Source organism: Cynocephalus volans, chromosome 5, assembly GCF_027409185.1.
Source record: "Cynocephalus volans isolate mCynVol1 chromosome 5, mCynVol1.pri, whole genome shotgun sequence".
NCBI lineage: Eukaryota > Metazoa > Chordata > Mammalia > Dermoptera > Cynocephalidae > Cynocephalus > Cynocephalus volans.
Genome location: NC_084464.1, coordinates 138,493,335 through 138,520,410, shown reverse-complemented (window position 1 = coordinate 138,520,410; position 27,076 = coordinate 138,493,335). Strand labels below are relative to the sequence as shown.

At 44.2% G+C, this 27,076-nt stretch overlaps 2 protein-coding genes across 5 annotated transcripts in view; one reads left to right on the top strand and one right to left on the bottom strand.

Moving 5' to 3' along the window:
• Positions 1–6,544, top strand: part of NHSL1 (NHS like 1) — a 121,574-nt gene extending 115,030 nt beyond the window's left edge. For both annotated transcript variants that reach the window (XM_063097120.1, XM_063097121.1), the window contains 2 exons: positions 392–524; positions 4,589–6,544. In XM_063097120.1, coding sequence (XP_062953190.1) covers positions 392–524; positions 4,589–5,306 — 851 coding nt within the window. In that variant the 3' untranslated portion in view covers positions 5,307–6,544. The remainder of the gene's footprint in view (positions 1–391; positions 525–4,588) is intronic.
• A 1,283-nt stretch (positions 6,545–7,827) lies between these two features.
• HEBP2 (heme binding protein 2) lies at positions 7,828–26,960 on the bottom strand. 3 transcript variants are annotated; one of them, XM_063097408.1, is made up of 5 exons: positions 26,768–26,960; positions 26,177–26,312; positions 25,084–25,264; positions 10,959–11,106; positions 7,828–8,500 (listed from the first exon to the last, which is right to left on the bottom strand). In XM_063097408.1, exons 1-5 carry the CDS (start codon positions 26,840–26,842, stop codon positions 8,480–8,482), a joined length of 561 nt encoding a protein of 186 aa, XP_062953478.1. In that variant the 5' UTR covers positions 26,843–26,960; the 3' UTR covers positions 7,828–8,479. The 3 variants fall into 3 exon arrangements, with proteins under 3 accessions (XP_062953478.1, XP_062953479.1, XP_062953477.1); XM_063097409.1 differs by lacking the exon at positions 10,959–11,106; XM_063097407.1 differs by lacking the exons at positions 7,828–8,500; positions 10,959–11,106 and adding an exon at positions 18,601–20,296.
• Positions 26,961–27,076: the final 116 nt, after the last annotated feature.

Genomic DNA, 27,076 nt, shown 5'->3' with positions numbered 1-27,076 from the left:
ACCAACTTTGCATTTTATGAATGTTTTTTTAAAGTGTAGACCTAAAGGAATGGCAGAAAATCGGAGGATGGGGATGATCTGCAGCGGGCTGGGTATTAAATAGCAGTGAGTGACCTCCCTCTGAGGAGTGGCAAAGAAATGTTCCAACAAAATTTCAGAGCGACTCAGTGCTAGTTCTATCCTTTTACAGAAAGGAGTGAGCTCTGGCTGTCCTGCCAGTGTCATTTTCCCCCATCCTTGTAAACTATCAAACTACAGAGCCCCCTGCCTCTGCTGTGGTTCTCACATTGTCAGGAATGGCAGGGAAGCAGTGTACTTAGCAGCTTGGCTGAGGACTGAAGTTCTAGTCATTTGTGCGTCTTATGTTGCCTGCTTGCTTGCTCCGTTATAGCTGGGGCGCTGGAGACCAACACGGCCAGTTCTTCCTCAGAGGCCTGCGACTTCCTTAAGGAAGAAGGGAGTGATGAGGTGATGGCCCCCTCTAGACCCAGGACCACAGAAGACCTTTTTGCAGCTATTCACAGGTATCCAAAACTCCTTCCTCTTACTTTATTTTATAATTCCTTCTTTCCAAACAGTTCCTTGATTTATTTATCTTTTCTTGAGGTTTCTTCTGTCACCTAATCATGACTCATTAACTTTATTATTGATTTTTGTGTGTGTGTGTGTGTGTTTCTATACTTTTATTTCCTCTGACTCCAGTTTCTATTTAACTCTGTTCTGCTGATTTTTTGGTGACGTAGGGGACAGAGGCTCAGTGTAATACCTTCTGGTAGGCATTGCTCTTGCTAGCAGGAAATGCAGTGTGTCATTCATATGACAGAGTATTAACAAGAGTTAGATCAAAGCAGCCAGCAGTCCAGAATGCTGTGTTCTATGGGGTTAAAATGCACGGACTAGCCCTACAGGATTTTCTTCCTAAGGGTGTTATAGTTTTTTTTTTTGTTTTTTTTTTTTATATATATTACAGAAAAAACAGAATTTTCTTTAGCTGCTTAAATGTTTCAATAAAACAACGCATTGCTTTTTAAGTAGGAGCAAAAGGAATTAAATTTGCGTGTAACTGTATACAAGTAGTGCCATCTACTGGCATCAGAAATTGTTAGGTTTTAAAAAAAAAAATGTAGGGCAAATTTTTCAGAATAACTGCCTGAACTGTTATACTGTTTATATGTGATCAACTTTAAGAATGAATATGATTTGGGACTAAAGTTTTATTTATTACATCATTTTTCTGATTGTAAAATTATATCTATGCCAGTACTTTAAACCATAATGCTATATAAAACCCTTTGCCTTCCTCGAAACTTCTTTAGTCCAGTATTTTCAGATAACTCTTAATGTCCTCATGCTACCAAGGCCTTATATGACCTGAATTAAGGCCTTTTTTCTCCCCTCTTGAAATAAAACATCCTAAAGTTATTTGATTCTTTGTGTGCATGACCATGTGTCAGCACTGTTTCCCCTACTCTTGGAATCTAACTGAAAAGACTGTTACATGAGATGAAAAGTGTAGTGTTGTCCCTACCTGGAATGTCTCATGTAGAACATAAATATCTAAGTTGGGGTGGCTGTGAGGGGAAACCATTGGTAAATTATGATGTTTGTCAAGAATTACGTTCTTTATTTTTCAGCTCTGGACTGCTCCCTTTCACACTGTCCAACTAGTTTCTTTGATCTCATTAGAAATAAAAGAGTAGCTAGTTATCCAATTATTTCTCAAAACAGGGAAATAAATTGTGTCCTTTGAAACCAACTTCAGTGTCATTTCTAAAAGTTTACACAGATGTTTCTAACTTTAACCATGCTAGACACATAATAAGCACTCAATAAATATTTTCTGAATTAAATGAAACCAATTGGAATTTAACTGTTAGAAAATTCTTCCAAGTTTCAGAGTCTTTCATTTAGTGTGGAATGCATTGGGTTGCTAAATATACAGACATGTATATTTATAATAGCAATCCACAAAGAAGATTTGTGTTGCCTGATTGCTCTGTGTACTGGATACTTGGTCTCAGGCAGGAAACCCAACTGTTGTGGGGCCAAATTACTGCATACTTTTCCTAAAAATACACCAAAGGTCTTTTCTATATTTTATTTTGGCAACCTTCTTAAGGCACTGAAAAATTCGTGGTTTCTCCTACCAGAGAGTTATATTTATTGCAGATGTAGAAACTGGTCAGTCTGTATCATTCTGTATATGGACAAGAGAAGTAAAGGCCAGATGGGCCTTAGGAGTGTAGTTCAAAGAGAAACAAGGACTCATGCTAATTCCTGTTGTATCATTGATGTATATTAACAGACAATAAACATCCATCTAAATTCTTTGGTTTTTAGGCCTTTATTTTCATATCCTTCAGCATCTAAGCTCATAATTTAAAATAAAGAATATCTAAATTGAAACACAGCTTTCCAATTTTATAATGCAAATTAATTCACTTCAAATTTAAAGCCAGATGGAAAATGTAGAACACCAGTTGAGGTGTGAAATTTCTGTATTTATTGAAATAATTAGTTTTTAAGCCAGTGTTAACTGTTTAAGTGCCTTTTGTAGCCATCTTCTTTAACAGTTAAAGGCCATAGCTTTAATCAAGTTTAGTGTAGTTTTTTTTTTTAATGGATCTCAGCACACCCTCACCATTTAAAAACCAAACAAAAAGTTATACCACCAGCCAACACCTGTAAGAACTGATGAGCACAGCTGCTTTGGGGGAGCAGCTGGCCTGAGGTGTACAGTAAGTGGGAGGATACTCCTTCCAGCCCTAGTTGTGCTAACAAGCTGTGTGACTTTGCTCTCCAGACCTCAGTTACCTTCTCTAAAACCTGAAGTGGTTGGACTAGACAATTTCTGCACCTCAGAGATGTACTATTTCTGTGGTTCTATCAGTTGGTCACTCACTTCTTTCAGGGCACTGCTCCTGCTGACCACTGAGCAGGACCGTTGAACCAGTGTCATAGGCCAAGTTCTACAGTTGCAAAGTGGCTGGTGTCCCATCAGCTCTGGCCACCCTTCAGACCCTGTACTGGGTCCCTACCATTTCTTGTCCTCCACTTTGGTGGCTTCTCTTTCACAAGAAGCATGGAGATGTCCTTGGGGGAACCATGCCCAGGGCAGCCAACATGGGCCCATTCTCTCCTCTGCTTTGCTGTATAAGCCACATAAAAACTAAAGCCTGACCCGGTGGAGGGAAGGAAGAATTCTGTTTCTCACTATGACATTCAGGGTTTGTTAGGTACCTACTCTGCGCCTGACACTTTAAGGCTTTATTGTTTATTACTTAAGGCTTTATTTTATGCATTCATCTTTATTGACCAACTATAAGTATACACTCTTATTCCCCTTTTGCAGATAGGAAACACCATCAGAAATTTTAACTCTCCCAGGGGCACAGAACAAGGAAGCTTTAGCAGTGGGATTTAGCCCAGGTTTGTGTGACTCCAGAGGCTCTTTATCTCATTTGATCCTCACAAACCTTTGAGGTTGGTATTATCATGCCCATTTACAAGTATGGAAACTGAGGCTCAGCATGGATGGGTACTTGTCCCAGCTAGAAGTAGGTAGTGCTCGGATTCAACTTTTATTCTGTAGGTACAGATAGCATACTTGCAACCTTTTCCTGCTGCATATTCTAGAATTTTATATTAGGAAAAGAGATACACCCACATGTTTATTTTATTAACTGTATGGAGGTTCCTTAAAGCAAGTCCACCTGCGCTTAGCTGAGAGAGACACACATGCTGAGTTGTTATGAAGAGACCAGCAAGGGGCCACTTGTCTCCTCTGCTTTTGCTCTCAGTAGAAAACACATCAAACAGTGAGGTTCTTAGAGACCAGGGACAAGAAATACCAACAGGAAATATTTTACTTGCCCTGACGGCTCCTCCTTTTCCACACTGCGCCCCATCCCTCACATTCCCTCACATTTTCTTGATCAGTGCAAAGTTCTCCGGGTCGGTCATGAAACAGGATCACTCTTGTTTTCTGGAAAACTGGACTTCTGGATGTTGACATATGGGCCTGTAAGAGCTGAGGAAAACTGGTTTTATGCGAAACTCTAGCATGACTGAGAATGTAAAGTTGTAGGGTTGTTCTAGGACCGGGGTGGGGCATGTCTTAGGATAGGGGATATTCCGGGTGTTGTCTTATCTATTAGGCCTGTTCAAGTACTAACATCAAATAAGAAAAAAAAGCGTAGAAAGAAAGGGTGGCCAGTCCGTGAAATTCACTCAGGATCAGCCTAATCTAGGAGAGTTCAATAAGTGACAATTATTCAAAACTTTGGATGTGGTCCTATCCAAAGTAAGTTAACACCATGTCCAAGACTTGTTTCTAGATAACCCGGTGAGGGTGGAGATGAAAGACAGGTGGTGTATTCATAATTATTGTAGGTATCAGGGCTCACATGGTAACACCATAGATTGTGCTTTTGTATGTGGGTGTTTGAGGTTTCCACAGTTAAATTTTTAAAAAATAACTCTTACGTAGATGGTGACCTGAAGATGTGATAAGAGAAGCAGGTGGTTGTGACTGACATCCTGTGGCCCAGTGGGAATTAACCTTTATCTTAATGTCATTAAATCTCAGATCCAAAAGGAAAGTCCTTGGTCGTAAGGATTCAGATGATGATCACGCCCGAAACCATTCTCCCTCCCCCCCCGTGACACCCACCGGCACTGCCCCCAGCCTAGCCTCTCCAAAGCAAGTGGGATCGATTCAGAGAAGTGTCCGAAAGAGCAGCACCAGCAGTGACAACTTCAAAGCTCTTCTGTTAAAAAAGGGGAGTCGTTCAGATACCAGTGCCCGCATGTCTGCGGCAGAGATGCTCAAGAACACAGACCCTCGATTCCAGAGATCAAGATCAGAGCCTTCACCAGACACCCCCGAAAGCCCATCAAGCTGCTCACCCAGCAAGAACAGAAGAGCCCAGGAGGAGTGGGCCAAGAATGAAGGCTTGATGCCTCGGAGTCTGTCCTTTTCAGGCCCCAGGTACGGCCGCAGTCGCACGCCTCCTTCGGCTTCCAGCAGCAGGTACAGCATGCGGAACCGGATCCAGAGCAGCCCCATGACTGTTATCTCAGAGGGAGAAGGGGAAGCCGTGGAGCCTGTGGATAGCAGAGCCCACTGGGATCTGGGTATTGCAAAGGGGTGCTCACTGGACGGCCTGGTGGGGGATGAAATGGACGAGGGCAGCCTGTTTTGTGGCGAGGAGCCCATCGCCTCCCTGCAGCCAGAGGCTCCTGACTCTGCAAAGGGCAGGGGCCCATCAGAGCAGTGTGGAGGTTCTCTGAGGGAGGAGAGTTAGGGACAGGAATGTGACTCTCCCAGGTGACCCAGTGGCAAATAAGCAGTGCATCCATCGCGCTAGGAAGCCTGGTGGGTGCCCCTCCTGCTTGCCCAGGGATCCCACTCAGCGTTTGTGCCATGGGCCCCACATGGCCAACCTGCAGCTAAGGTGAGGGTTGCTTAGGACTCACTTGCCACTTGCCCTATGGCTTAAAAGCAAGTAGAAGCTTAAACTTCTGAAAGTGCTTCCTGGGGAAGATTTCCTTTTTTTGCTAAATGCTGAGGGTGTGTGTGTAGAGGGGAGGTGTGTGTGTGCATTTTGAACAATTTATTTTTTAAAAATGCACACAAACAGCATGTACAGAAATAGGAGAAAGAAAGAGGTTAGCGAGGTAGAGTAATGGAGTCTTCTGGACTAGGTGGTAATGCTTTCAAAGCATTATGTTTATGGAAATTAGTTCTATAAGAAGAAAGAGGATCATGACTTCTAAGAAAGGGGTGGTAGATTTGCTGCTGCTTCATGCACAGAACACATGGATGTATGCACATGTGTGCTGCTGAGCTGAGTGAAGCGTGTCAGGGTGCACACACAAGCTGGGGAAGGGCTCAGTGACTAATTGGTTCAGGTACTTTTTTTCTGGGGGAAATAGGCTTTCTTTCTTTCTGTAAAAATGTCAAACATGGGAAAGTGGCGATGCTGTAACTTGGTGCGTGCTGCTGTGCAGCTGCATACACACAACTTTTAGCCTGAGTTTTAGAAGTGTAGGTGATTTTTAAACAAATTTCCTCCTTGAGTAGCAGCCAGGACCTTTTAGAACCGAAGTGATGGTGTAGACACACGGGGGAGAGAGATGAGCGAAGGGGAGAGGAGTGAGTGATACACTGCTGGACTTTGTTTTCTGCCTATTAAATAAAATTATTTTTCAGAATTAAATTTGAAAACTTGCACTACAGAACTGTGGGTAGAGCTTTTCCTTTTACAACAATTTTTACCAGAGTTTAAACTTCCATTTGGCAATTTCTTATCACTTGAAATGTCAACATTTGCTGACTTCTGGATATCTTTTTGGTTACACCAAAGAAAAAGTGATGGCTGTTGTTTTCCTTGAACTGCCTATGGTATCATGTCCTAATTTAGACAGGTTTATCAAAATTTATTTTATATTATCTTACTTTGAAGAAAATGCAGAAGAGCTCTTGTTAGTCAAATAAACTGATAAAAATTGGTAGGGCTGGGGTATTAATTAGCCCAGGGAAATGAGTTTTTAGATTAAAAAGACTTTTTTTGCATCATTTTGTTTGTGCGTTTTTATATTTGTTTATAAACGAGTTGCTAATTACCTTCTAATCTCCTCCAATCAGAATTTCAACACTTTTAGACATAGGAGAAAAGTGTGTAAAGTATTTATTTTAATGTAATATTCTTGTGACCCCCACCCTTGCTCCTTCCCAACTTTTGTGTACTTAGACTCCTTGATTAGTTAGTTAAGTAAACCAGTCTTGTCTTCTTCAGTAGCAGGTCCTAGGATGACAGTACTGAGATTCTTGGTCTAAATCCAGTGCAGCTGCCATCTTTTTTGGTATGAAAATATCATCTAAAAGTTGAACTACTCAGGTGAAAACATCATAAGGCTTATAAAATAAAAGTTTAGGTACCCATTTTAGACATGTCTTCAAGGCAGAAATAAACCTAATGAACTAAGACTTCTTCCCTTCTCTGAAGAAAACACAACATTTCTTTTCACACAACCAGAAACCAAGACCTGACATTGGGCCAGAGGCAAAAGGGCTTTTTATCATTTGGAACAGTTGTCTACTACATTGGACATATGGATCATTTCTTCTAAGTTTTAGAAAAGTGATATTGACTTTTGAATATGGAATCTTCTCATAGCTACCTAAAAAAGATTAGAATGTACGTGGATATCAGAAGTCTTGAACTTAATATATAAATCATTTATTTGAAGGTAAGATGAGCAACATCAAAACTAATTATAAAACTATAAAAAATTCCCAGTTTTAAAGAAAAATATATATTAGGTTTTAAATTTGCTTTGAATAAAACAATTGTAAAGTGTAAATATTTGAAACATTTCTTTTTGTGTGTACATGCATCTTTTGAATAACGACATAGGTCTTTGTCAGAAGTGCTGAGTGCTTTGCTGGGCACAGACAACAGCAGTGAAGACCAGAAGGTGCCTGTGGGAGGTGGGGCCCAGCAGGGAGGGGACAGAACATCACAGGCACTGGGTGGTGCCATCTAAAAGGGCATATGGAAAAACAACTCCAAATAATGTCATATGGGCCCTTGAATAAAACACAAATAATATATTGACTGGTAGTTCAGAGGATGTGACATGGAGGGACGTGAGGACTCAGGCACGGATGAAACCCAGGGAAACTAGAATGTAGGCTTCTCCCTGAACCATACGGTGTCTTCACTGTGCCACGATCCCCCTGTGGGGGCTCACTTCTGAGAGTGGACGGTGTTGAAAAGCTCCATGAGGGTACACTTGACCTTCCTCATACCCTGAAACTTTGCATGCCAGATAATCATAGACAGAAGCCCCAGGGCTAAGTTATTTCCAGTTTATTTTTTCTAAGAGTTGGGAGAGAAACAAATGATCATTTGATCTGTCAGTTGGAAACAGCCTCAACTTCAGTCTGATTTCACCCTCCTACTGTTTCTGAAGAATCTTGACTGAAATCTGTCGCTTCTCGTATGCGGATGAGAGTATTTTCATTTGGGGAGCCACAATGACAAGGAAAGAAAAGGAGGCATATCCAGGTCTTGATCCTCCTCCCCAGCCACAGGTGGTCCACCTGCCACGTGGGGCGTCTCAGGAGAACAGGCTTCAGTGTGTCTGCCTCACTGCGACTTCAGCCTACGTGCGAATAACTTTATATTCCGAGATTCCATCATGAAATGAGCACAATGGGATAACTTACTTCGGCAGATATTAGGATATCTGGGGGAAAACAAGGGTCTTTTGAATAAAACATTGACCTGATTCTTGAGGTCCGTTGTCCCGTAATCAACTGCTCAGTTACTATAATATAGTTTCTTGCAGTGAGCAACTCTAAACTACATTTCACACAGGCCAGACTTTATTCCCAGAACAAGGACTAGAACAATCTGTAGTCATCTGTTCAGCAGTGAGGAAAAGTCCTTTATTAAATGCCTCTCGTGTGCTAGGTAGGAGTGAGGGGTTCCTAAGAGAGAAAAATGTGGATGAGCTATAATGAAGGGAAAGCCACACAGTTAACTCTCCTGCTAAACATATGTCACCACCAAGAGTAGACGTAGAGGAGGAGCAGTCTGGGCTCCGGCAAACCCTGCTGTCACCCCACCTGATATCCATCACCAATGGGACACCTGAAATTGTTCAGGCTAGCGATGTACCCAACCAAAACACTATACCTTATGGCCTCCCCATGACATGGCCAGAAGGGCCGTGTAGCATGATTTTTGCCAATGAGACTTGGGCAATCATCTGGGAATTTGCAGAAACCTTGCTGTCCTTACATAGGTGCCATCCCCTCTTGTGGCTTCCTCCAGTTTCTCCCTACAATGAACGGGAGGCTGCAGGAGGAACTATATAATTTTGCAATTTTTAAAGCACCAGTGAGGATGGAAGCCATGGATTATGGGTGGCAGAGGAGAAAGGAGCCTGATCTGTTGAGTATCTATAGTCACTGCACCGGCCCTGGGCTGTCTTCCTCCAGACCCATTGGGTAAGGCATTTTTCACTAGCTAAGCAGTTGAGTGACATGGTTCTCAGAGGAAGAAACCACTGCTCCTGAGCAGGTGGATGGGGAGGGTTTGGCTGTGGTAAGCCTGAGCTGAGCCTTTGCAGATGAGGATTTCACTTTCAGAAGAAAAATTCCAGATGGAGGGGATGGCAGGAGCAGAGGCACAGAGGCAAAGTGTTTAGAGAAAGCCACGTAACTAAAATAGGAAGTCTCTAGAAAAACAGTGGGACACAAGGCAGGAAATGTTGTGGGGGGCGAGAATGTAGAGGGTCTGGGAGGACCTAAGGAATTTGGGCTTCGCTTCATAATATGGGGAAACGAAGGTTTTTGAGAAGGTGTGTTAGTCCGTTTTTTTGTTGCTGTAACAAAATATCTGAAACTGGGTAATTTATAAAGAAAAGAGAATTGTGGCTCACGATTCTGGGACAGCTGCATCTGGTATGAGCCGCAGGCTGCTTCTACTCATGGTGGAAAGCAGCAGGCAGCTGGCAGGTGCTAGATCACATGGCAAGAGGAAGCCAGAGAGGGAGGGAAGGTGCCAGAGTCCTTTAAACAACCAGCTCTTGTGGGAACTAATAGAGTGAGAACTCACTATCCCCCTCTCCCAGAGCACTAATCTATTAATGAGGGATCTGCTCTCCCATGACGCAAACAGCTCCCAACACTGCCACCTTGGGGATCGGATTTCAGCATGGGCTTTTGGGAGACAGCACATCCAAACTATCAGAAGGGGAATGATGTGACGGGACTGGGCTCTTAGCCCTTTTCTGGAGCTATACTGCCGCTTGGCGATCTCATCTAATCCCATAGTGCTGGATAAATATATACTGGTGACTCCCAAATATCTCTCGTCTTGACTTGCTTCATGAGCTCCAGATCAGTGTGCCAACTGGGAATTTGAAACCTGCATCTGGAGGCGCTTCAAACTTAGGATTTCCATACTCTATTTTAACCTACAACTTTCCCGTGGCATTACCAATGGCATTACCAATCACACAAGAGCTCAGGCCGCAAATCCAGGGCTATCCTTGTGGCCTCTGTCCTTTTCTCCTCTACACCATAAGCAAGTTGTGTCACCATACTGCCAAGATACATTACAAATGCAATCATTTCTCACCAGCTCTACTTCCACCTCTCAGGTCCAAACCGTTATCTCCTGACCAGACAACTGTGAAAGCCTCTCAACTGGCCACCTTACACATCTTCAACCACTCTCAACTCTGCATACAAAATAAGCTTTTAAAACTAATTCCTAGCACTCCCTGCTCAAAACCCTCCAAGGACTGGACATTACAGCTAGAATAGAATTCTAACTCCTTGCAGCAGCCTGCACCACCTTTAAGATCTGCCACTGGTCCCCTCATTCATGAAGATTTGGCTTCATTTCCCTTCTTTCTGTCCTACTTGTTGCTTCAGAGTCTTTATTTTTTTGTTTTTTTTTGGGTTTTTTTTGTCTTTTTCGTGACCGGCACTCAGCCAGTGAGTGCACCGGCCATTCCTATACAGGATCCGAATCCGCGGCGGGAGCGCCAGCGCCGCCGCGCTCCCAGCGCTGCACTCTCCCGAGTGCGCCATGGGCTCAGCCCTTCAGAGTCTTTATTTTATCTACAGTAGGTCCTTGACTTATGGTTCAACCTAACCATTCTTTGACTTTACGATGGTGCAAAAGCAATACGCATTCAGTAGAAACTGTACCCAAGTACCCACACAACTGTTCTGTTTTTCAGTACAGTAGTCAATAAGTTATGTGAGATATTCCACACTTTATTATAAAACAGCCTTTGCGTTCGATGATTTTGCCCAACTGTAGACTAATATAAGTGTTCTGAGCACATTTAAGGTAGGCTAGGCTAAGCTATGAAGTTCAGTAGGTTAGGTGCATTAAATGCATCTTTGACTTAGGATATTTTCAACTTACCACAGGTTTCTCAGGATATAGTCCCATCATAAGTTGAGGAGCATCTGTATTGAATATAAAAGTTCCCATATTCCTCTGCCGGTTTAGATTCTTCAGGAAGTAGACACTGAGAGTTAGGAACACCAAAGGTTTTACTGGAGTATAACACCTTTGAAAGGAAAAAAAGGAAACAGGGCTCTGGCAGGGGAGGATCAGACTCTGCTGTCAGACTCCAGTATGATCTTACAAGTCTGCCAGTCCAGTGGGTAACTCGGGAGAAGATCACTCATTGGAGCAGTCCTTTGTTGGATGAAACAGCTAGGTCCTTGTACCACTGCCTTGCCTGGACTTTGGCAAGAGGCTACCCTGAGAAAAATGTGCCCTCGGTTCCCATAGCTTAGTTCAATCATTGGCCACAAACTCCTCCTGCCTTGAGAATAGTGGGACCTCAGCCAGAAAGCTAACGTAGACCCTGATGAAGCTGACAGATGGCAGCTGTCAGCTACCGACACTCCTTGCCATGGGACAGCAAGTCTTTTCTTGAAGGGGGATCTAAGGGGCACATCTCCATGCCTGCCAGAGTCCACTGTTTGTCCCATGTGAATCCACTTCCCGACACTCATGTGGAGAGCAACCCTCTAGGGTTCTGATGGGCCTCTCTTCCTGAGGAGAAGGCTTAAAGGAGGAGGTTGGTGGGACCCACTCTAGCAATTTCCTGCAATTGGTTTTGGGGTCACAACTGGTACTCATCATTCCCTCCTGCACCCTAAATTCCCCTCACCCTCAGCTGTCACCCCTGCTGGTCTCAGTAGCTCTCCTGATGGTGTGAACCAAGCTCTCCTTCCTGTGGGTCTTCAGCTCCTAGGAGCCAAACCCTTCTCAGACCAGGGTTGCTGTACTTGATGAGCTGTGCTTTCAATGAGGTGCTCTAAACTACCTTCAACACTGACCAGCCTTTATCCCCAGATCATCTACTCAGGTGCCTGCCCACTGGGGAAAGAGGAATACCTGGGTATGTCAGTGTCCAAATTAACATTTGATACCCAGAATCCCAAAGTGTCATTATATTTCCTTCTCCCCCATTAAATGGGAGCATATGGAGGTTAGAAAGTAAATGTAGTTCTAATCAAAATTTGGCTTATAGCAGGTCCCCTGAGTCTGCAGACCCACCATTGGTTATTTCCCTAATCCCTACACGTATAATTGAGATTGACATATTTGGCAGGTAGATTAACCACATCAGTTCCTTGACCTTTGGGAAAGAGTGTAAGCCTCTAACCCCCCTCCCCTAACCAGAGTCGTAAATCAAAATCAGTATTGCCTTGAACAATGCTTTTTAAACTTCTTCAGTGAAAATCTGCTTCTGGCCACGATAATGAAACAGGAACCCAAATTACTCTTCCTTCTTAACTAAAAAAACAGAGAAAATATATAAAACAATGGTTTTCAGACAAGTCCATAGTGCGGGATGAGGTGAGTCCAATGATTGTGCAAGCTAATGGCTGGAGGCAGTTTCAAAGTAGCAGTGTAGGGATGAGTGGTCTCTCTGAGTTGCGGAGACAGAGATCAGGAGGGCACAGTGGGTAGAATGTGCTGGGCAGAGTGAATGAGCGGAAGCAGCAGCATACACAGAGAGAGCTCTGCAGATCTGCAGTGTGTCCCCTTGAGTGAAGATGTGAGAAGAAACTACCCAACCCAAGAAATGAGTAACTGGGAAGTAATAAAACAAATAATTAACAGATCACATATGGGGCTGGGAATAGTCTCTGTTCCCACTGGCCAGAACAGAAATAACTCATAATGCTTGGGAAATCAGGTAGAGTTCTCAAAAGGATATTGCCTTAGTAGTGAGGTTAAATTGTCCCTAGACCAAAGGCTTCTCTGAACTAACCCTAACAAAGCTTAAAAGGAAGTCTTGAAAGGATCAAACTAATTCCAAGAAACCTGGCTGTGCATCAGAAGAAAGCCCGATACCATTTAAAGGAATACAACAAAATCCATCAGCAAACAACATAATACTCACAATTCCTGACATCCAGTAAAAAATTACTAGAAACAAAAAGATACAGGAAAATATGACCAATAATTAGGGGGAAAAAAGATCAATCATTAGACATAGACCCAGAAGTGACAGATATGACAGAATTAGCAGCTTGGATCATGTGATCTGTCAGACCCTATGGTATTGGAGGTGTCAGTGTTAAAACAACAACAACAAAAACAACTAAAAACACAAAGGTAAACTGTGCAGAATATGACAGGACCCAATGGGAGAATCAAAATGCGGGTCCCTGGGGTCCTGAAGCAAGGCTGTGCTAAATGCCAGAGAAAATTACATGCTTTTGGAAAATCAGCTTCTGATGTGCTACTGGGCCTGGTAGAGAGGGAACCGTGAGAAACCAAGTGATGACGTAGCCAGAACTGCCCATCTTAGCTAGGTCCTGTTAGAACCACCAAGCCATAAAGTTGACAGGACCAGCAGCAGTACAGGAGCAGTGATGAGCAGGACCAGAGGACACAAGTGAGCTACATGAGCAGGTAGCCCAACCACCATATCCCATGGTTGCACCCTTATCCCTCCTCCCTATAGTTGTTCTTGGGAGGACTTGTATGACCCACTGAAGGAAGAGGAACAAGCTTGGGCTTGGTCTGCTGATGAGTTAGCTTACTATGTGGTTGCAAGCTGAAAATGGAACCTCACTCTAGGGTGACTCTGAAAGACAATTGCAAGAAAAAAATGTTCTGCAGGCTTTCTGCAAGAAAAGGGCAGAATTTTTGGTGGTGCACCTGGTTATTAACTTTGTGAGGGAAGAGAGGTGGAATACGGAATCTTGACATTGGCAAATGGCCTGCTCTCAAAAGGTGTATACCTCTCTTAGGCAACACAACAAGGATCCCATTGATCTACAATCTACTGCTGCCTCCCAGGCACTTTGGACTCCTTGTGTCCAGGGACAGGCAAGTGAGAAGAGTCACCATCTTGTCAGGGGTTGGTTCACACCATCAGGAAAGCTACTGAGACCAGCAGGGGTGACAGCTGAGGGTGAGGGGAATTTAGGGTGCAGGAGGGAATGATGAGTACCAGTTGTGGCCGCAAGACCAATTGCAGGAAATTGCTAGAGTGTGTCCCACCAAACTCCTCCTTTAAACCTTCTCCTCAGGAAGAGAGGCCCATCAGAGCCCTGGAGGGTTGCTCTCCACATGAGTGTGGGGAAGTGGATTCACATGGGACAAGCAGTGGACTCTGGCAGGCATGGAGATGTGCCCCTTAGATCCCCCTTCAAGAAAAGACTTGCTGTCCCATGGCAAGGAGTGTCGGTAGCTGACAGCTGCCATCTGTCAGCTTCATCAGGGTCCACCTTAGCTTTCTGGCTGAGGTCCCACTATTTTCAAGGCAGGAGGGGTTTGTGGCCAATGGTTGAACTAAGCTATGGGAACCGAGAGCACATTTTTCTCAGGGTAGCCTCTTGCCAAAGTCCAGGCAAGGCAGTGGTACAAGGACCTATCTGTTTCATCCACGTCCCTTCAGAAAAAGACTGGGGGAATCAGTACAGTGTATACTTGGTGAAATGTTGCTGAGACCTTTACCCTGGAATCCTGTCACCTTTTCAGTCAATGAGCTTCAGGTCAGAAAACTGGCTCAGGGCCGGCCCGTGGCTCACCGGGGAGAGTGCGGTGCTGATAACACCAAGGCCCCGGGTTCGGATCCCATATACGGATGGCCGGTTCGCTCACTGGCTGAGCGTGGTGCTGACAACACCAAGTCAAGGGTTAAGATCCCCTTACTGGTCATCTTTAAAAAAAAAAAAAAAGAAAGAAAGAAAACTGGCTCAGTTCTAGAAACTGGGCAAGGAATCTCGGTTTTTGTATTGGGGTGATCTTTCTCAGCCCCTTGCGCATCCATCCTTGCTCTCTTTTGTTTATATATAAAGCTTTTCCCACCTATTTTGTCCCCGGGGATGCCATATTCTATTATTAACCATCTGCATAAGACTTTACCAGCCAGCAACCCATTTGACCTTAGTGGTTAATATGATAACGACTGGCACCTGGCTTCTGTGGTTAGCACTGCCAGGGTTTCACCATCATGCGCATTGCCCTCAGCAAGCCAAGTTCCATCACAGCCTTTCCTGCCAGCTGTGGACTGCACAGGAGAACCACCACTGAACCACTGAGCAACTCGCTGACGCTGCCATCCCTCTCCCTAGCGCATTCCCATGGCCTTGGGGAAGGTCCTCTGGGAAGATATCAGGGATGATAATCCTCTGATGGCTCATCTTGCCTCAGGAGTCCATTCCAGCATGTCTCCTTCCCTAAGACTTTTCCTTCCTTCTTCTATTGTCTGTCCCAGCAATTCAACATTTCTATCCCCTTTTCTAGGCTTGTACGAGTCACCCTAGAGCAGTGAGTTTGCACTATCTCCTGGTGTTTCTCTCATGGGTTAAATCTTGTATCCTGAGAGGTATCCCCAAGTCACTAAACTCTCCCTTAACTAGTTTCATGAACTTGGCACCTTCAAACAAGCACCTCAAAATCTAGTCTCAGGGGTGCTCCTCTGTCCCCTGCCAGTACATGCTGACTAGGGTATGCAGCTCCTTTGCATATAGTCCATTTCTTTCCTCATCAGGCCCAGCACGGTCCCAACCAGGTTAAGTTGTGACTTAACTCTCTGTAGGCCTGGTAGCCAGGAGAAGAGGTGGGGACAGAGCCAGAGGGGCACCTGTCACCTTATGGGGGAAGGACCTTTACATTGTCTTCCCTTGTGTTAGGGTGAAGGAAGGGAGAGGGCGTAGTTCTAGCTCTTAATGGGGAAGAGTGGGCTCTTCTGTAGGCTCGGAATGTTATAGGGAGTCAAGATTGTTGGGGATATCCACCAGAGGTCCCCATCACATTTCAGGTTCCCAGGTTTGATTCTGACCTTGACATAGACCTAGCTTGGCTGGACATTGTTGGCAGTCAGCTACTTTTACCATCCAATCCTGTGCTTGACCTTCAGTTTTTTCTGCTTGGCTACTGCATGAGATGAGGACTTGTTGGCAAGCTACCAAAGAGACTCTGGCTCTCTCACTTACTTTTAAATTGTGTACTAATTGACCTCAGCTTTTCATTATTCACCTGTAGGGCATCAATCCAAGTCAATAACAGCCATTCAAGTCTATTGTCCTTGTGTTTATCACCCACCCTTCCTGCCATATTTATGACACCTGAGTCATCCAGCAGTCATTGCTTTCCCTTGTACCAGTGTGCCATTTCATCTAAAGTTTAATAATTGGACAGCTTTCTTGTGCCTGGGGCTGTCTATGCGCCATCTGTCCACCAGGGATGGGGCCTCATAACCAGCCAGACAGCGAGTGACTCAATCTCAAAATGCTGTCTTACCACCTACGTTCTTGGGCCACAGATACCCACTGTTTGATACCCAGCCAGTTCGAGGCTGAGATGGAGTTAGGTGTACAAAAGCTGTATGATGAAGTTACATCTCTGAAAGGAAAAGGGTAAAGCAGGATTGAGCAGGGGGACTGTCAAATTGCAGTACAGATCTGACAAAGTCTCTGCCAGCACACCAGGGGGTCCAGAGCAAAGACTGTTAGAGGGGTTCCAAGAAGGACAGAAATGGCTAGTTTTTGCTAGAAGTTGCCAGGAAAAAAGCATGCTGTCAGCTGCCACTGCCTTGCTCAGTCACAGGCTGAGGATAGTGTATCCTTCCTTATCTTGAAGTCAGAGGTGGACCCTAAAGCAGGTGACGGTTGGACACTCTCAGCTAACCGTACCCCTCACAGCGGGGCCACAGTAACAAATAAGTATCAGAAACAATGGATGACAACTTCCCATCTGTAACCTCACTTCTAAACCAGGCTTCTAAATCACGCTAATCAGCAGCAGCGTTGCTCTGGTAACTGCACCTCCACAACTAAAGCTCGATCAATCCCTGAATGCTTTAAAGCCCATTAATCCTGGAACTCTATGCTTCCTAAAACTCTGTATAAGGTCAGCAGTTTTCTTTGTCTACAGACTGTGCCCTACAAGCATGGCTCTCCTGCTCAGCAAGCAGTATGTGTAGCTTTTTGTTCTGGGTACTGAACGTGGCCTCTTCCTTTGACGCTGTCCCCTCTGCCCGAGATGCTCCCCCCACCTCCACCCCAGCTCTCATCTGACTGGCTCCTTCTCATCATCCAAGTCTCAAGTGTTCTTTGGAGAGGCCTTTCCTGACCATCCAATGGGACGTCCACTGCACCCTACCTAACCATACTATCCCACTGCCCTCATTCATTTCTTGATAGCACTCGCCAATTTCAAATAATCATATCTGCTTTGAACTCCCTCACTTGCTAGAATGTAAACTCCATGAGGACAAGCCTTGTCTGTCGTGTTCACTGCTGTAGTCTCAGCCAGAAGGTGGACTGAAGAATAAAAGATGTCGCTGGAGTTGTGAGTACGAAGTTCCTGCGGAGGGGCCTGAGGAGAATTTTTGCTGATCACCATATCCCAGCACCTAGCGAAGTGTCTGGAACACAGCAGGTACTCTATCATGTCTTAAAGAATGAATGAAAATACATGAAATTCCAGTGAAATGTTCAGGGGAAAAAAGCAAGATTTGGGGGGGTTAATCAATGACTACAAGGAATAAATAAATGCACAAAGTTTAAATTGATTTTTTTCAGACTTTAAAAAACATACTATCTCATGAAAAACTGACATGCACATGAACACGTGATGGCTCTGTGGGAAACACAGTGCGGGGTGGGGGCTGCCCCCTGAATTCCCTGCCATGGTCCCTGAGATACCTCCTCCAACCTTGAGCTCCAAAGAAGCCTTTGGACAAATCTCTAGAGAAAATGGATAACCAAGGCAAGGAAGAGATGGGAATTGTTGTCCTGTATAAGGGTCTAAGAGGAACTGGGGGGCGGGAGTGGGGGTGGGGAGGGACGGTGGGTGGAATCCGAGCCTGACGGGTAGCAGAGTGATGGGGGATGTGGAGAGGGATGGACTGGTGAGAAGACAGGAGCTACATGATGGAGCAAGGAGACACAGCACAGGGGAAGGCTCAGCCTTAGAAAAGAGTCTACACTCACAGTCCCCATAGATGAGAAGAAAAAACCCAAAAGAAATGTTAGCATAAGAGAAGATATTTCATAATCATGGCAAGCCACATAATTAAAGTAACTGATTCACTGCTGCAAGAAATACTCCTGGATTAACCAATTTAGGCTTGAAAAATATTTTACGATTTAAGAAAGAGTTGGGAAAAATGGGATACTCTGAACTTAAACTGTACAAAATTGATTTTTTTCTTGAACATGTTTCAGATTACAACTGAATCTTGGTCACCAGAAATAGGTTTCTCTCATTTAAGATGGAACTTACTGCAGAAGAGATGCATGTTTCACACAGGACTATAGAGTAAATATTAGAAACACTGACCTCCTAACAGCGGAGGTTAGTGCTGTGGACATACATTAGTAGAAGGGCGAGAAGGCATCCTCCAGTTAATGATGATAAATGTGTTAAAAAAGAAATGTGATTTTTATTTTTTCAAACATAAAAATGCAAACAATCAATGAAGTAACTCAAGCAAATACCTTTGGGAAATAATTGCCTAGAATTTAAAATGTATAACCATAATAATTTCAAAACCATAAATCTAGCTTTGTTTTATATAAAAAATTATAGTCTCAAAGGTATCTCTGAGGTCATAATCGTGAATGACTTCTATGCAGGAATACCACTACCCTACAGTCCTCGCCCACCGGTCAGTTGCCTGAGAGAGTTGCACTCCAGAATAGCCGGCCACCTGCAGAGTGCAGTCAACAGCACAGACCTGGAGCAGACAGCCTGGGCCAGTCAACCTCTGCCCTTACAGTTTTGCTCGGGGCAAGCTGCCTAACATCTCTGTGCCTCGATTTTCTCTTTGTAAAATGGTGACAATAAAATGTGGCACACATGGTTGTTCTGGAAGTTTAATGTGATAATTCAGGTGAAGCACTTAGACCAGCGCACCTAGAAGGCAATCCATGTGGAAACCGTTGGCCTATTATACCAGGTTAGGGAGATATTAATTTTAAGAGAGATCATATAATGTAGGGTTGAAGGGACCTTAACATCATCTGGCCTCATCCTCTCATCCACTGAATACTTGAATCTCCTATAAAAGTGACTGTCTCTTGATGAGTTAATGTGTGGTCTCTGTTTAAACAGGCAATGATGAAAACTGGGAGTGGTGACATTCATGGGCAGCTTTGTTGAGAAATGACTTTAGTTCCACCCTACTTTTCTCCCTCATCCTAAAACTACCATCCTCCAGGAGCCCAGAGCACAGCTACCGCTCTTCCCACGATAGGCTTCCAGGTGTCTGAATGGGACCTTATCTCCTCCAGGACAAGCACTTTCTAACACAATTAGGCAAGGATTTCTAACTTCCTTGATTTTGCAACAACCCACTCTTTGAATAACCATTTTTATATAACTTCTAGAAATACTCACTTTAAAAATTCAAGTGAATTTTAAAATTACATGTTTGTGGACATTTCTTCAAAAAACATGCCTTTATTGAGTGTCCAACAGGATAGGAAGTCCCTAACTTCATGAACATCCTGTCACAAGATAATTAGCAACACGTTGGGGTGAGAGTTTTCTTTGTGCACTGGGGGCAGGGGGCAGATGAGGAAGAGACTCCACAGAGAACCTAACAGAAGCAACTGCAAAAGACTATTTGGTTTCTGCGTTCACTTGAATTTCACCTTTCCAGGCCTGACAGCCTAGTTGTTACACACAGGATAAATCTTTTAACATTTTTATTGATAAAATCTGGAGGTGATAATATCCAACTGACACAAATCCAGGCAGAATAAGGAAACATGATTGCAATGCACTGAAGAAGACAGAAGTCACATGACTTCCCTTGATCCTCACAGAAATAAAGACTACCATGGTTATGACTAATTTACATGTTTATAGACTGCTGTCCCCTATTGTCTGTGTATCCAGATAAAGCTTCAAGCATTAAAAAGGCACACTGGAAACAAGCTCAACCCATAGCAGTACTCTCTAGAGGGCCCTAGACATACATGTTACCTATAGGTAATGCTGATGTCTATAGGTACTGTTGATGTCTATATTAAACAGAAATTTTGCCCTTGGCAATGGAACTTCTTTCATTTTCTCATTCATTTTTTTTGGAGGGTTCATTTTTCTGAATCAACCACACTTCGTTATTTCTATCAAGCAATTTAAAAGGACTGCTGTAGCCTGCAGTGTAGAAAACCTTTTCATCGAAAACTTTTCCTTCTTCCCTCAAAATGCTTGCTAATGTCAAAAGTTGTTCTTGATTCTTTTGGGCACTAGAGAATCCATCGAAAGACCTACAAAGAAGAAAGTAAATAACCATAAATGATTTTAATACTGATGCAAACGTCAGTCTGAAAGGAAAAGCAGGATCTGTTACCATGAATGCTGGATGAATTGCAGCTTCAAAACTACCCCCTCTCAGCAGCTGAATGCACGTTCCCTTCATGACAGCACACTGACCTACCCGAGTTACTGATACGCAAGCACAACGAATTTGATTTTGAAGGTTCAGAATACACTGAGAAACAAAAATATTCCTAATATGCCTTCTTTGGTATAAGTGTTACTCTTAATGTGCCAATGCAAAAGATCAGTCCTATCCTGCTTCAGATAAGATGCACACTCTCAAGGGTACAAACCATGTCTGTTTTATTCAACAATGTCTACCCAGCATTCCTGACATGTAGTTCCTTTTAAATCCTTATGGAAGAAGGATCTCTGCATGCATGTGCACATAAAATAAAGCACTGCAGGTGAGTTGATACAATTCTGTTCTATCATTTTCATCTTGTCAATTGAATATAATTCAGAACCATGTGTAAAGAAACATTTTGGCTCCTAAGTTTATTATTTATTTCCTTAATGAACAGCCAGTGCTTAGGATGTTCTGTGCAAAGGGAATTTGTTTTCAGATCCATTTTTTTCCTTAAAATCCAATCTTGAACCTCCTAATTAGAAATCATCTTTGTTCTGTGAATACATGTTGTTCTACACTGATCTATCCACTGCTTCATTCAGTACACAAACATATACCGTGTCCCCCACCCCCACCCACATGCCTGCCTTGCTAGGAGCTGGCAGACATGGACATAGTAATATGATGTCATATTCTTGAGAAAGCTACAGTCTATAAATAGGTCATTATAACTTAGAATAATAATAATAATAGAGGGAAGGCACCGAGGATAAAGTGGCTGGCTAACTGGAGAAATTGAGGAAGGCATCACAGGGGAGGTGTCATTTGTCCTGTACGATGAAAGTGAGCTCTCCGGAAAGAGAGAAAAGAAAGCTCTAGAGCTAGTAGTGTACAGATGTGCATGTTCTAAGTGTTTTACATAAGTTAACTCATGTGATCTTCATGGCAACCCTATGAGCTTGGTAAGTACTATGATTATACACATCTTACAGAGGAGGAGACTTTAGCAAGGAAAAGTTGAGTAGTTTGCCTGAGGTCAAAGGTAGAGAGATGTGGAAAAGCATGGCATGGAATGAAGCGTGGGTAGGGCAGCAGAGCACAGGTGGTGGGAAGGAAGAGCTGCTCAGACAGGGCTGGTCATGTTATGAAGGGCATTGTGTACTGTGTGAATGACCTGAGCTTCACCCTGGAAGCAAGAGGAAACTGACAAAAACTTTCAAATCAAGTAACAGGTTGGGGGTTTTGTTGTTGTAAGAAAGATCATAGTTCCAGTGTGGAAGAGGAGAGGAAAAGACTGGTGGCAGTGAGAACAGGTAGCAGGCTACCGAAGTGAAACAGTTAAGAAAGAATTCAATTGAGATCAATAAACATCCCAGTATGTACTGGGAGTGTCAGGCATTGTGCTGAGAGCAGGAATATTCATAGGTGACTTAGGTGTGGTCCCTATAAGATGAGGGCCTGACGAAGTAACAATGGGGATGGAGAGAAAAGAACAGAATCACAAATTATTTTGGAGGTGAATGGGCCAGATCTGGGGACCAGTTGCTGGAAAGACTGTGCTGATGATGACTAAAAAGTTCCTTGCTGGGAGGCTGGCTATCTGATGAGGCTCTTTACTGAGACAGGCACTATAAGATCAGACAAGGTTGATCTTGGAGGAAGGATCATTTTTAGAGCAGTTGAGTTTGATTCCCCAGCCCACACCCCAAAATGGAGATGTCCAAGAAGTAGGTAAGTCAGATCCGGGACACTTACTAGATTTGAGAGTCATTAGACACAGGGAGTTGAAGTAAAGTGAATGGATCACCCAGAGCACATTTGCTATGAAATGAGGATCAACAATTGTTATCAGCAGTGATTCCTGGGGTGAGAAGCCAAGCAGGAGCCAATGGCAGTAAAGAAACAGAAGGAGGAATGACAAGAGAGTGACACTCTGAAAGTTAAAGGATAAACATGTGTCGAGGGCACAGATTGGTTAACATATGGATGATGCAGGGGGCACATGGGAGAGAACTGTAATCATGTAACAAGTACAAGGGCACTACTAAGGATGGCAAAAGCAGTTCGAAGGAGATGGTGGGAGATGTACAAGACTGTGGTGGTCTGAGGTAAAGGTCATTCTGATGAACTCTTAGACAGAAATGAGAAACACATTACTGGAAACTGGAAGAAAGGTGATCCTTGTTATGATGCGGCAAAGAAGTGGGCTGATTTGTGTTTGTGACCTTGTGTTATATAGAGCTTGTGAGTGATAAAAAAGGATATTTAGCTGCAGAAATTTCTAAGAAAAGTGTTGGAGGCGTGGCTTGGCTTCTCTTGAATGCTTATAGTAAAATATGAGAAGAGAGTGATACTTTAAAGATGGAATTTCTAATTGAAATGGAAGCAGAATTTTAAAATTTGGAAAATTCTAAGCCTATCTATATTGAAAGAAATGAGCAGGCTTGTTCTGGAGAGAATAAGGTGTGGCCAAGCAACCTTTCAATAAGGAGATTAGTTTGGTACTGCCATCTAAAGAGAAACCAGGAACTATTCTTCAAGACAATGGAAGAATGATCCTGAAGACATTTCAGAGACTATCTGGCTGCCCCTCCCATCACAGACCAGCGCCAGTGCCTAAGGGGCAGAACAATTCCAAGGAAAGCACATGGGTATTGCCTAGTACCACCTCAAGGCTTTGCTCCCTATATTCCACTGCAGCACTTCTTGGCTGCCCCAGTTTCAGCGCCAGTCAGCCAAGATGTGGTGTGGGTCCCAATGCATCCCTCTGGAGGGCACAGTGTAGTGGATTGAATTATGTCCCCCAAAACTCACTGAAGCTTGAATTGTGTCCCCCACGTTTTACATATTAGAAACTTAGCCCCCCACTGTGACTGTTAAGAGGGTGGGAAATCCTATTATGGTAATCAAAAGGTGGAGCCTTGAAGAGGTGACTGGATTGTAGGACTGTGCAGTAGTGAATGGATTAAAAATAGTGGTCAGGGGCATGGTTCTCGGGCTTTAAAAGAAGAGGAGAGTCTGTCTTTCTCTTTCTGCTCTGCTTCCCCCATCTTGCAATGTGAGACCCCTGAGTCACTGTCACCACCACCAGATGGACTTTGGACTTCCCAGCCTCTGAAACTACAAGCAATAAATGTTGTTTTCTTTATAAATCACCCAGTTTCAGGTATTTTGTTATAAGCAACATAAACAGACTAATACAGACAGTAAACCTTGGCAGCATCCATGCGGTGCCATTTCTGCCAGCTCCTGGAGTGCATGAGCCATAGGGATGTGGCTACCTTGACCTAGATTTTGAAGGTCAGAGCTGCCCAGAGCCTTGGATGTGTGACTCAGAAAGAGGGCCACAGTGAGCACAGGGCCACCACAGAGAGTCCCCACTAGGGAAATGTCCATTGGAGCCATGGGAACAGGGCACACCTGACTGGTAGAGCCACTAGTATACAATTCCAGCCTGGCAGAGCTACAAGTAGGCAACTCATGAGTGCAGCACTGGGAGCAAGGCCACCTAAAGTCATGTGGCAGGGCCACTTGGAGCCTTGGAAGTCCAACCCCTGTATAGCAAAGCTTTAAGCCTCCAGCCCAGTAGGCTTGGAGGGCAGAGTCTTGAGTCAAAGATTAATCTCAGGTCTTAAGGTTTGGGACTTACTTGGGACCTGTTACACATTTCCTCTTTCCTATTTATTTATCCCTTTGGGAATGGGAATGTCTATCCTATGCTTGTCACATCATTATATTTTAGAAGTCCATAACATGTTTGATTTCATCGGTTCACAGCTGGAGGGAATTTGCCTCAGGATGAATCATACCTTAAGTTCTACGCAGATTTGATTTAGATGAGATATTTAGATGAGACTTTGGACTTTAGATTTTTGAGTTGATGTTGGAATGAGTTAAGACTTTTGGGGATATTAGGATGGAATGAATGCATTTTGCATGTGAGAGGGCAAGAATTTTGTGGAGCCAGGGGCAGAATGCTGTCAACCGAATGTTTGTGTCCCCCCAAAATTCATATGTTGAAAACCTAATCACTAATGTGATGGTATCAGGAGGTAGGGTCTTTGGTTACTGATTAGATCATGATGGTGGAGCTCTCATGAATGGGATTAGTGACCTTATATAAGATGCCCCAGAGAGCTACCTTGCCTATTCCACCATCATGTGAGGACACAGCGAGAAGGTGCCATCTATGAACCAGGAAATGGGCCCTTACCAGTCACTGAAACAGCCAGTGCCTTGAACATGAACTTCTCAGCCTCCAGAATGGTGAGAAATAAATTTGTTTTTTAACAGCTACCTAGTCTATGGTATTCTGTTATAGCAGCCTGAAAAAACTAAGACAAATATCAGGTACTGTGTTTTAAGGTATTTTTGTTCACATAAATGTGCATAAGCTTATGTTTTGGGGGAAATATAATCTGTGCTGTGTCTTATGTGTGGAAGGTGTGCAATAGACTTTTCATAAATGAACTGATTATATCTTGTGACAGACATTAGTAACATATATAACTAAGCCAGTGGGAAAACACAAGATGAGTTAGACCTGTTTCCTTGGAAGGGTGAAAAGTCTATTGAAATTGCATAGGAGCTAAACTGTGAGTGCACACAAAACTAGCAGTCAGCAGACGTAGCAGTCAGCAAGGCTATAAATTATCTATCACTTACCGTACAAACACAGTCATTTCAGCTCTATCTTCAATGAAGACATCTGACTCTGAAGGCCTGGGCGGATCAGATTGCTGTTCAGAGGGGATATACAGGGAAATGGTAATGGTAGACTCACTAAAAGGACTTGAACCGGGCTCCACATAGCTTGTCACTGGAGCTGTCATCTTTATTTTCATCTCTGCCATAAAAATGAGAGCAGATTTGGTGTATTTATGACTACTTTTAAAAGTTTAACCTATTCTTTTTTTTTTTTTTTTTAACATTTTGTTTATTTTTTATTTTTTATTTATTATTTGTCGTTTTTTCATGACCGGCACTCAGCCAGTGAGTGCACTGGTCATTCTTATATAGGATCCGAACCCGCGGCGGGAGCGTCGCCGCGCTCCCAGCGCAGCACTCTACCGAGTGCGCCACGGGCTCGGCCCTAACCTATTCTTTTTTAATCTGAGTTGCTTGACTGACTTTACACTATTGACATAAATATTTACTTTTAACATAATTTTCATCTTAAAAAATGAGGCAAAAATTACTCAATTATTCACTGCTCACATTCAACACTTCCTGTACTATTGATATTGTGGGTTAATAAATTCAATATTTTTAGAGATAAAAGGGGAAATTAGAGATTACATGGTTTAGTAAATTCTTTTTTTTTACAATTCAGAAAGTGAGGTCCCATAGGCTAAGAGACCTGGTAAAATATATTCAGCAGCAGAGACAGAACCAAAAATTATGACTTGATATTTGAGATTCCTCATCTTGCATACCTTCCTGTCTCCTGATGTATCTCTTTCCCTACCAATCTCCAAATTATCTTGAAGAATTAGCCATGGAAAAAGATGTATCACTAGTTACATAGAGCCTCCGTTCATCCAGCAGAAACACAGAGAACGGGGGCTGAAAAGTACTATGCAGTGCTACCCACCTCCAGCTGATGCTAAGGGGTCTTGAGGACCTTGTTTGGAAAGACTAAGTGTTTGATGATCTGGTTATTTTAAAATAAAGGATATTACTTTAACAAGCCAAAACTCAGTAAGAAGTCCGGGGACGCAATCACAACATACATCATCACAAGGAACAATGCCTGTACCTTTCTCGTTTTTGCCTTGAAGGTAGCTGTTTAGTTTTGTAAAGCCAATCTGGACGGCTGAATCCCAGTCCATAGACTCAACGGAAGTGCTGACCCACTTGGCTGGTCCATAGTGTCGGATCTCATAACTTCCGGGCTAAAATGGAACAGAGAAAACGTGAGAAACAGTTCTAAGAGGGCAAAACGTGAGATACAGCAGCACCGGCGCCCGATCTCAGGTCTACCTGGGACGGGCCCGTCCGCGAGGCCCGGCTCCTGGGGGTGGGCGAGGCCTCTTCCCGAGGTTTCCCTCCTCGGCATGAGGGACGGCGGCGGATTCACCACGGCCAGCGTCCATGACACCCCCTCAACCGGAAGGTCGCACGGCGGGACCATTCCTTCTTTGTTCGTTTTTCCGTAAAGACTGGTAATCGAGGTGTGGCTCCCATCTGGGGGTACGGCTAAATGACGAACTTACCCACTCGCGCGGGACGGGGGGCAGGGCCTCGAGCCATTTTAAACCCTGTACTTTTTACATAACTCCACGGGACCCTCCGACCTCCCTGCAAATCAGCCCGAGGGCGGCCCCTCCGCGCCGCGGGAGGTGCCTACCTGGGGGCCCGCGGCCTCCGGGGCCTTCCAGCCCGGCGTCTCCACGGCCCCGGGGTCTGGCTCGAGCTCGGCCATGGGCGGCGCCGACGCTCGGGGGAGAGAGCCCGGCCAGCTGCGCCGCGAAGGGTCCGCTCCGTGGGCCGCCCCGTCTCTTGGGCGCGCCGCGCCGGCCCGCCGAGGTCCCCGAGTCCCCGCCCCGCGGGCGCGCGTCCCTCCCCCGAGCCCTGCGGGAGACCCGAGGCCGCTTGACCCGCCTGGGCCTCGGCCACGAGGGGGCGTCGCGAGCGAGAGGAGGCACGGTCCGGATCG

Coding starts and splice junctions, on each gene's coding strand:
- HEBP2 (XM_063097407.1), bottom strand. CDS start 26,842: ATGGCCGAGCTCGAGCCAGACCCCGGGGCCGTGGAGACGCCGGGCTGG. Junction 26,313..26,767: donor CGGAGGCCGCGGGCCCCCAG/GTAGGCACCTCC, acceptor GTTCCATTTTAG/CCCGGAAGTTATGAGATCCG. Junction 20,297..25,083: donor GAAATGACTGTGTTTGTACG/GTAAGTGATAGA, acceptor TCTTCTTTGTAG/GTCTTTCGATGGATTCTCTA.